General features: G+C 36.7%; 1 protein-coding gene across 1 annotated transcript in view; it reads left to right on the forward strand.

Moving 5' to 3' along the window:
* The window catches only part of Smp_164720 (zinc finger protein, putative), a gene marked incomplete at both ends in the record, with an annotated part of 34834 nt that extends 24405 nt beyond the window's left edge, over positions 1-10429 (forward strand). Inside the window, 5 exons of the mRNA XM_018791722.1 lie at positions 5673-6044; positions 7495-8278; positions 8402-9010; positions 9059-9868; positions 10374-10429. Coding sequence (XP_018645138.1) covers positions 5673-6044; positions 7495-8278; positions 8402-9010; positions 9059-9868; positions 10374-10429 — 2631 coding nt within the window. The remainder of the gene's footprint in view (positions 1-5672; positions 6045-7494; positions 8279-8401; positions 9011-9058; positions 9869-10373) is intronic.
* Between the last annotated feature and the right edge of the window lie 1019 nt (positions 10430-11448).

An 11448-nucleotide genomic window follows, 5' to 3' on the forward strand; every position in this document is an offset into this window, starting at 1 on the left:
ATAGCTGAAAGCGTGAGTCAATTGAAGCTATACCACCATGGAAAACCTGAAAATACTAAATCTCCACAAAACCCCTTCTGATAATTAATATAATCATATGCTCACCAGTGACTGACTTCGAGAAGTACATCCAGGAGTTCTAGTGAGAAGCAGTGACCAGTGGAATTCAAACCACGTCTGTCGTGAGATATCAACTCACTGAAGACAATTGGTTAACGGTTAACTTCGTGAATCAGTTGAAGCTAGACATTAACGCCGTTCGATGCCGACTCAGTGGCCTGTCGGTTAAGTGCTCTGGCTCGAGACTGGTAGGTCCTGGGTTCGAGTCTCGCGAGTGAGGGATCGTGGATGCGCACCTCTGAGGAGTCCCGTAATAGGACGAAACGGCCGTCCAGTGCTTCCAGGTTTTCGATGGTTGTCTAGCTTCAATTAACTCACGCTTTCAACTATGAAAATTATTAATTTATAATGAGAAGGCGAAAGCAGAAAGGAAACCAGTTATCCTTTGTACTTCACTTACCAATAACTCAAAACTTATACAGTTATATTCATGAAATTTCTGACCTCACCGCAATACATTCTGAAAGAATACAATATATACATAATTTAGCTATAGAAAACCTGAGTAATGCGGGAAATAAATAATTAGTGACAAATCTAGAACAAACAAATAAACGACAAAGATTTATAGATCAAGCGAAAGCTTAGAAATTGGAGAATATAAAAATACAACAGTCTATTTATTTGAATACATAAATATTCGTACAAAGGGGCACCAGATATATATGCGCCACACAAATCTCATTTGGTTTGTGTGAGGGATATGATACTCCCCGGGTGCCCAGACCGAAGCAGGTGGTTTTCTTAGGGAGCCACACCCCGAGCCTTTAACCCAAAGGTCTAATCTACAAAGCAGTGGAGCATCTTAAGGAGATTCAGTCCCATGGTAGCCGGTGACCAACGATTGCTCCATGCACCATTTGTTCCCTCAGGATACTGGAGCCCATGTGCACCACTGGTTTTAAATCAGGATTTTCCAATTCTACTAGGTGGACTCTCCGTGTCCACCAATCCGGTTAAAGCGCCGAACATTCGCTCTCCGTCCTCTCAATTTCGTAAACAACAGTAATGCCACGAGAAGGCATTGAGTAGGACTTCCCTGTCAGAGGCTATATACGCGTGGCCATGTGAGAGCATGTGGAGAGGGAGAGCGGACTCTCCCCACTCTCGACCGTACCAGGGCATTTGGGGGCCTGTCTAAGCGTCTACTAATAATTGTACAATAAGAATATAAACGATAATCTTTTATGTGGTAGTCAAACAAGATATACTTTCATACTATTCGCCCCATTAAACTATTATCAGTGTGTAATAATCTCCAGTAATCCAAACATGTCCACTTTTCTGAGTATGAATAATTGTACTTTCCAACTGCAAAAACAAAATAGTTATGATGTCCATTAAAAATAAAATGGGTTTTATTTTGGCTAAAAAAAATTCGATTTCTTGATAACTTTCAATGTATATATCAGATTTTTTTTCGTTCAGCAGTAACAAATAATTATTTTCTGTGTCTGTCTGTATGCTTTACCATGCACATTAGAGATTGAATTGATGAGGGTGGAAGAGGAGATGAAGGTTTCAAGTGAAAAGTGTAGAATTGTTTTGTGATTGTACTGTATGGAGGTCATTGTATTAACATTGTATGCAAACAATGACGATAGGAAATGCAAAATAAAATTCATCAGTCTCTCTTCGCCCTTATTTAAAAATACTTGTGATTGACACGGTATATCATTGTCGTCATTATCATCTCGATTGTCATCACTACTTATTTTTCGCATTATTTAAGTAGTATATATCGTCAGTGTGTTATCCTTGTTTATTTGTTTTGTGTATGTTTGTGTTGTACGATCTTTTATTAGATAGTTTTGTTTATCATGGAAACACCGTATTTTGTATCAACTAAAGATAAAATGATAAGATATGAAACAAAGGGTGTATTCACTCACTATTTATTTTGTTTGAAAATTGATTTTAACATAGATATAATGGATAAACTAGTGCGAAAATACATATTTACTATCACTACTGTTACCACTGCAACTATTAATAACAATAAACACCAACTTATATGTAATAATGAAGATTTGTAGCTCAGGTGCATTATTTTTTGTCATGTCAGTCAGTCAGTCAGTCAGCTACAACGTAGGACCAGGCACACATATGCATCAGTCCAAGTTGCCATACCTCGTTAGCATAACAAGATGAACACCGGATTCATAGAAATAGTTAATTAGTATATAAAAGATAGGTTGTATATAAGGATATAGTATAGGGAGGAAGAACGTTATGAAGCAATTTTAATCTCAAGGTTTAAGGGAAGAGAAAGAGTGTATACACCTACGCCATTGTGATCGATTCTGAGCCATGTCACCTAGAGTCTCCAACCATTGGATACGATCGTCACGCGGACCCCAACCAGATAGTCTGCATCTGCCAACATGGCTCAGACTAGAAGTTAGTGACTTCAAGCACTGATGCCACGTTTTGGTTTGGCCGCCCCTAACTCTTTTCCAACCATCCCCTACACTAGTCAGCATAGCGCGTCGTGGTAATCGGTGTTCAGGCATACGTAACACGTGGCCTAACCATCTCAGTCGATGAAGATTCATGACCTCATCAACTGATTAACCATCATTTCCTAATACCCTGTGTCTAACCTCACTATTACTTACCCGGTGATCCCAGCAGTTACGAGCAATATTTCTAAGACATCTGTGGTCAAATACTAGTAGCTTACGAGTATCTTCTACTCTTAATGGCCATGTTTCACAGCCGTAAAGTAGAACAGAGCGAACTGCTGCGCAGTATACTCGTCCCTTAGTTGATAGACGGATATCTCGTCTTCGCCATAGGTGACGTAAGTTGGCAAAAGCCAAACGAGCCTTGTAAATCCGTGCTGAGATTTCGTCAGATACCAACCCATTAGGGTTGATCAGACTTCCAAGATAAATGAAGTTGTCGACGTGTTCGACTACTTTGCTCCCTGTCCTTAGTTCAGGTGTTGACGCAGGCCAGTCATGGAGTAACAATTTTTGTCATATTGCCTTCTATGAATTTTTAATTATTGTTTTGTAAAAGGCGAGGGTTGTACAAGAGGAACGAACCACTGGAAAGTAAGATTACAATTAATATGTTTACACCAATCCGAGTTGACACTCGCTTTCATGATATTTTTAAGCAAAACGAAAATCTAGAAATTGTGTTTAAATTCCTCATGATTGATACGAAAAAATTCATATTCCAATGATCTAATGATAACTATTGGATGGATTTTCAGCGAGTTTTTACCCAGATATTGTAAAAAGGATTGTAAGTAACGTAAGATTATGACTTTTTTAGAGATCAGAACACGAATAGGTTTACTTTTTGAAAATGTTCAGGTCATCAGTATAGAGTTCCTCAACGTCCTCCTTTATTGTAGAACTTCACCATTTTGGAAAATATCATTCACTAGAGCTAGATGATTTTGACGTAGTAAAGTAAAAATGAGGTACGGCTGATAAGAAGCCCACGTGATTATCTTGAGCAGTGGTGGGTAGCGAAAGCAGAAGAGGTGGAAAATACGGTAGTGATAAGAGACAGTGGACAAATGTCCAGACTTTTTAAAGAAGCGGGTGTTAAAAATCCTACTGTTGGTGAAACTATGTCGGTTTGGGTCATCTCCTAAGTTAATTATAGGAAGTGAAGTAGTTGAACGTATCGACTGTTCCACTTATCTTGGGAGTTTTAACAATTTTGATGGTCTAGTGTCTGACGAAATCTCAGCACGAATTCAGAAAGCTCGATTGGTGTTTGTCAACTTACGTCACCTATGGTGTAGGCGAGATATCCTTTGTCCAGTCAAAGGACGAGTTTATTACGCAGAAGTCAGCTTTGTTCTACTTTATTGGTGTAAAACATGGCCATTAAGAAGAGAGGATCGTTGTAGGTTGCTGGTATTAGACCATAGATGCCTACGAAGTATTGCTCATGTATTTTGAGACCACGGAGTAAAGAATGCTAGGGTTAGTAATAAGGTCCTAGATAAGGATAACAAATCGATCGGTGAAGTAGCAAATCTTCATCAACTGAGGTGGTTGGGATACGTGTTACGTAAGCTCAACCACTACCTACCTCAACAGTGGGTATTTTCTGGTGTAAGAATACTTGGAAGAAAGGTAGTGGCGTGAAAACGAAAACATGACATCAGTCCAAAAAGTGATTGAAAAAATAAACCTAATCGTAACAGAGGTGCCATATTACCCTCGATTTTGTGTATATAAATTAACCTTGGAGTAAAGTTCTTACTACCGTTTCGCGTCTTTTTATTGTTCAAGTTGACCTTCAAAAGTATTTTAAATTTTTAGGAAAAGGGTAGGAATGCATAATTAAGGGTTGCAGTAGCAAAAATAACTTCTCACCGCTGTGATTTCTGTTTTCTATACGAAGTATGGTAACTGCGTTAGATTGTTTTTGTTATTGTGTTCTCTAGGCTAAATGTATTTACGGAGCTTTCATTGTCGTTCTAGATATCATCAAAGCCTTGATTGTTATTATTCATCCTCGTAGGTTTTACTTGTCTTCAGTTATTTTTGTGTTCAAGTCGATTATTTTGTTCCGTTGATCCTTGATCAGGTTTTTGCTTGACCTTATTCAAATGGCTCGGTAAATCAGATCTAAATTGATGTGTTTGTTAATTGTTGGTTGATCTCAATGTCATTCTTCCAGTAATTCTCCTACCTTTATCCAACTACCACGATCCAGAATCCCAAAATCCTCCCGGTAGAATTCATGTCTGTAGTTGTCTACATGCTTCGATATCATGTATAAGTTGTGAAGGTGTCCACTAACTGAATGTCCAAAAAGTTTCCCTTTTACTGAAAGCAAGCGTTGATGATGTCCAGAGCGACAACCAAAGCTCCGTACTTAAACCATCTAGCTCAGAGATCTCAACAACTCCAGTAGCATCCATCTGTCTTGAAGATCTTCTCCGTCCTTCCATTAGATTATCAAATGCAATTATAATATCTGCAACCAGTACAATAGTTGATGTTACCAACTGATGGGTCTGCAAGGCAAAAGTTTTATCTGTTGCTAAAGGTTTAGTGATTGTTTTACTCTCTACCATATATATTGGCTCAGATGGAACATCCAACCTTAGTGTATTACATTTAGGTTTACTTTATGAGATACTTATAAGGATGAATGTTTGTAATCAGTCATGATAGTTGATTCATTTGAAGCTGGATGTTATTTTAATTATTGAGCTAAAGATGAACATAGATGAGTTTGTAATGTCTTTGTTCATTATAATGTAAACCAATGGAATTATCATATTGAATTTCATATCATGAACTATGTAGTTGTGAGTAAGCACATGAGTGGTATAGTCTTCAATGTTCCATCAGCATACCGCTGATGACACTGCTTCAATTATTTCAGATTCGGGATTGTAGAAAAGATCAACCTTTGAGTCCCTTAGACGAGTGTCCACTTTGGGAATTGATCGACAGGACTAGACTTTCATTAATGTTGGTCTCTATTCAATGGGCAATCAGTGTAATAATTATTATTAGTAAATTTTGTTGAGTGTTTATCGTATTTCATTTTTTCCTCATTTTCAAAAGACTGCAGGTACACTATGGCGACATAAAAAAACACACGAGAAACGTGTTTATCATTTATGTCCAATATGTCCAACATCATTTACGCGTTTGTCAAATTTAAATCGTCATCTCTTACGAACACATAAACTAAAACACCATCACCAATCAATTAATAACCACGATGAATTACTTATGATGGATTCCACTAAGAAATTATCAACAAGTCAACGTAGCACTTCATTGAATAATAAGCAAAAAAGGACTAGAAGTTGTCAACCATGTAGCAAATTACCAAGTAACATAAATAATCATGAAACTAGTCTTTTGAATCAAAATCATGTATCCTCATGTCAACAAACAGTTGAACAGGTTATTCCTGTTGAAATCATTACGGTATGTTAATTGGTTTTTAAAATATGTTCATTAGCGTTTTATTCTCTCTGTGATCGATGTCACGAATTGACTTTAAGCAGATGGAGATGTGACTTAGTTTTTAAGAGGTTCAACTTTCGGTCGCTGGATTCCAATTTCATACCCCCATTCCACTTCACTTTGGGCAACCGGGTAGTATTACTAACCCTTACACTTAAAATATGGCCCATACCGGATTCTCTGGTGATTGAGTTAATTTAGTTTATTAGGCAGCTGTTGAAAATTAGGGAAAATCAGACAGCCATTTGACTTTTGTTCCAAACTCTCGAGTAGCCAATAACCAGAGCTCGAGCTAGGGATTAAATTCGGACTCTACATTGTCTCATAGCCATCGCCTAACTTTCAGACCACTGAATTTCCATCTGTCGGTCAATCTAATATGTTACACGAGCAACATTCATTACCGTTGGTAATCCTCGATATGTTTGAACACCATTAGTGACGTTTTTCTACTATAACAACACAAATGAACAAAATTTTTATAAGTACTGATATTTGTCCATGTATCTGCGTAAGGATGAAATGAAATATTCTACTCTTAGGAAATAATGACTTAGACACTACTCTTTGAATTGTACATGATTTATTCAAAATTTACTTTTCTACGATCATAATGCATCAACTTGACTCAGTGCATGAAACGAGAGGATAATATAGGACATACATGTTACTTATTTTTAATATAAATAAATGTACGGAAATGGTAATAATCAGAGCGAATCGATCTTATTGAACAGAAAAGCACGATTGTTCCTACCGGATACTTACTGACTCGTGAGACTGTAACAAGAGATTAACTAGTTGCCTGTGATTATGAATAATTAAAGTACTATTCTTACATGCATTTGTAGCCAATTGGAAATCACAATATCAAGATTGATGAGTGATTTACACTGATTAGTCTAAAAGTAGAGTTAAACATCCATTCACAGTCTATGCAGTAGCATGAATTCAAGGTTGACATTAAGATGCTTCCACTCTTATTTAAACTAGGCAAAAACGATAATATTTACAAACTGAAATGAATTTATCATTATAGAGTTGTGGAGATTGTTGAGTTTAACTTGATATCAATGTTAGACTCAGCATTGCTGAGGAGTCCCATAGTAGGATAAAACGTCCGTTCAGTGCTTCTAGGTTTTCAATGGTGGTCTAACATTGATCCATTCACAATATCAACTTGAAATGAATTTGTATTTTGTTGCTTCCTCCTTAGCCATATCTAAGCTAAATTTTTGAATGGGACCGATTCTATGAAGTTCTATCTTAATTGCTAGCGAACTGGAGTGTTGATATTTGTTTTGTTCACTTCAAATCAGTTTTTTACATGCATAATTTATTGTTTTAATTAACATTGAGAAGGGGGGATTTATTAATCGTATATGTATATGCCTTTGAAATACACTTTTAGCCACATTTACCTGGATCCGACCTGTCGTCAAATCACCAAACTTTGATGAACATTATTCCTGATCAGGATTCGAGATCTTCCAACATAATCAATATTTCTGATAATATCGATAAAAGTATTTTAATCAGTCCGACTATTTCAACCTCATGTTCTGACACGTCATCATCATCATTGCCATCAACCATACCAAAAATATTGCCAACACAAGATCACGTCATTGTGACAACAGAATGTTCTATTATTCCAACTGATGCCTCTGGATATCAAGCAGTTGATCTTGATAATAATTCTACTGTATTTATGTTGAATTTCAGTGATTTGGATGCAAATAGTCGTGCGTTTTTTGAACCCACCGATGTACTTAGTGACAGCCATGATAATCTTCAACACAAAATGATGATAGCAGTTCGTGATCCTGTTTATGAACAAGCAACAGCGTTTCCAACTTCCTTAGTTGTTTCTTCTTCTTCATCATCTTTGTCCAATGGGACGCTAACTTCTTCAACATTGTCATCATCGCCAAAAGTAGCTGGAACTACAATAACTTTACAGTCGAATTTATTGTTACCGATTCAATTGACTACCAATTCATTTTCTGCGATAACCACATCATCGATAAGTCATAATACCAGTGTCAACCCTGATGTGATCACAAATAATAATGATACTAATTCTTGGTCTACAATGATATCACGTCAACTAGAACCTAGTCTATGTTATTTAATTACAGCTACTGAAACGATTGAAAATGGTGTTTTATGCAGTCACAGTAATGATGCCACAAGTACAGTTGCCATAACTACCACTGCTTCTACTACTACTACTACCACTAATAATAATTTTAGTAGTAATAATGATAACAACAGTAATCCTACTCAAATCAATGATAATCTTAGTCATGATCCAGATGTCACTGGCCTGAATGTTGATAATAATGATGACATTGTTAATGGTATGAATATTGTGGAAGATACACCTCAGTCAATATCGTCTGTTGATATTTTAAATTCGCTTCACACAGATATGGTAGATAATATGATGAATGGGACAGTATTGAAAATTGGTTCTCAGTCTCCACAGTTGTCATTGGCCAATAGTAATTGTATTTTCTATGAAACACGCTGTTCGTCAACTTTAACAACCACACATTCTTCGGTTCATGTACCAGCTTCATCTTCCTTGTCTTCTTCATCTTGTCCTAACTCATCTTCATTGTCATCTACATCAATCAACCAGTCGACATCAATATGGCGTCCCGTTGACTGTGAAACACCAATGTTGAATAAACAAGAAAATCGTCCGTTTCAAGCTCGTATCAATCCACATTACTCCACAATTAATACGGCTAATAATACCCATAACAATAATCCTACTAATAACCATAATGCAACATCAGTCCTCTTCACCGGTGATGACGGCGATGCCTATCCAGTGGAATATTATGACCAGCGATATCATCAGATTCAACATGTGTTTCCACTTATGTCCAAAGCACATGATAGTTTCATTTACGACGGTAGTAACCATGGTGGTGATGATGATGTTGATGACGATGATGGGCAAGAGGCGGAAGAAGAGGATAGTGACTACGCTGGTTTGGCAAACAATCATGTTTCTACTAACAATCTAACTATCAGTAATAACAACAAAGCCCATCAAATAACGACAGGTTTACTAGATACTAGCGTAATGCTCTCATGGAATCCAACAAATGATAACAATAATAATCATTCAACAGAATTCCTAGATTATCCTCATTATTCTCCGAAATTTCCATCACCAGATTCTAACAATTTATCTCCTTCATCAATTCATCTTGATCGACAACAACATCAACAACCGTTTGAATTGTTAAGTTTTCCACAGTCTCGTCATGATCAGATAATATCAAATCCGGTAACAAGTCTTACTGGAGTTCTCTCTCCTAGCTCTTTGTTATCGCCATCGTCATCTATATCGACACCAACACCATCATCATCGTCGTCTCTGTTGTATGAAAACAACTTCAATGATTGTGCTAACTTCTTAGGACAATTCTATCATCACAACACATCTATCAGTAATATCAATCTATCTTACAAGAATAGTTATAATACTCTAAGTAATACACCGAATATCATGAATAATATAGAAAATACTTGTTATTCTGCTGCTCAGTTAAATGACCATGATGAAATTCCAGATGTTACGGATCAATGTTCTAATTTTTCTGTTGGATATTTAATTGGTCATTCAAATATGCCTCCGTCCTCATCATCATCGTCATCTATAGCATCATCCTCTTCCAGATGTCTACTGTTACAAACAGGAGAAAAGACAGAAATTATATCATCGATTTGTCAATCTTCTAATGCTACGTCTAGTCTAATTACCGGTAACATAAATTACTTAAATTCTCCACAATTACCTCCCCCATTGTCTGATCATTGTAACCTCGCCCAACAACAACAACAACAGCAACATGATCATACGTCAATATCACAGTTGAGTTTCCCGAAAGAGTCTATCGATTATGAATTTGTTATATAATAATTATAACAACTAATTTATCTGTATAGAAAGATGATAAGTTCAAATAGACTTGTAAAGAAAAGAAATATATGAAACTATATTTTCTTTTGCTGAACTTATTTATCATATTTACAAATAGAATTTTACTTATGTATGTAATTTATGATTTCATGTGAATTCTACGGGATGGTGTCACTAACCCCCCCCATGCCCAACCCTTTTCCTTTATCCGGGTTCGAGACCGGCAGTAACTCTAGAAGAGTTACAGGCAGAGTTTATAATTTCATGTACATAATCATTTTCCTTTTTTTTTAATTTTTATTCAATTATAATTCATTGTTCTATTTTGATTTTATGTTATAATTAAGTGATTGATAATGAGAAGTACAAAACAGAATGTACTTTTATCACTGGGTTTTTTTAATGATACATTAATATGTCCTCAAGAGTCAGACTAATCAGATGCTTAGCTATTTTGTTTTATCAGAAGTGGGTCGTGTGGAGATCTTAGTATTTTGTTTTATATTTTGATTTAGTTATTTATTTAAACAGAAATATTGGTACAAAAGGGCACCAGATGTACATGCGCCACACAAATCTCATTTAGTTTGTGTGAGGGCTGTGATACTGCCCAGGTGCCCAAACTGAAGCGGTTGGTTTTCTTAAAGGGCTACACCCGGAGCCTTTTACCTAAAGATCTGATCCACAAGGCAGTGGAGCATCGTGAGGAGATGCAGTCCCATGGTAGTCAGTGACCAAGAATGGGTTCATACGCTATTTGTTCCTTCAGAATCCCGAAGCCCATATGCACCATTGGTTTAGAATCAGGGTTTTCCCACGCTTCTAGGTAGACTTTCCGTGTCCACCAACCTGGTTAAAGCACCGGACATTCGCTTTTCTTCCTCTGAATTTCATAAACAACACCTTGTTGCGAGAATGTAGTCAGTAGGATTTCCCTGGTGTGGCCATATGAGAGCATTTGGAGAGGGAGAGCGTACTCTCACCTATACCAGGGTATTTGGGGGTCAATTGAAGCTAGGCCACCATGGAAATAGAAGCAGATATGAAAAGGATGAATAACAACTGGAAAGGAAGGCTCAGGACAGAGTTGGATGGAGAATGCTGGTGAGCGGCCTATGCTCCTCGACGAGGGGTATCAGGCGTAAGTAAGTAAGTAAATTTTTTATTAACGTCCTTTTAGTTGTGGCGACTACTTTGATCACTTACTGTAAGCAAATACTCAAATGTCTCTTCACCTAGACCACCGTCACATAGGAACAAATAATATCAAATTATGATTTATTAGGAGAATATTTATTTGGAACAAATATATTCAAACCTCACTTTGATATATAATTAAAAAGTCACGTATTAAAACAACAGAAGACTAGTAGATAAGAAGCATCTTTGACAGCATCTAAAATGAATGTCTTCATGACGTGA

The sequence above is a fragment of the Schistosoma mansoni genome (assembly GCF_000237925.1).
Source record: "Schistosoma mansoni, WGS project CABG00000000 data, chromosome 1 unplaced supercontig 0094, strain Puerto Rico, whole genome shotgun sequence".
Taxonomy (NCBI): Eukaryota; Metazoa; Platyhelminthes; class Trematoda; order Strigeidida; family Schistosomatidae; genus Schistosoma; species Schistosoma mansoni.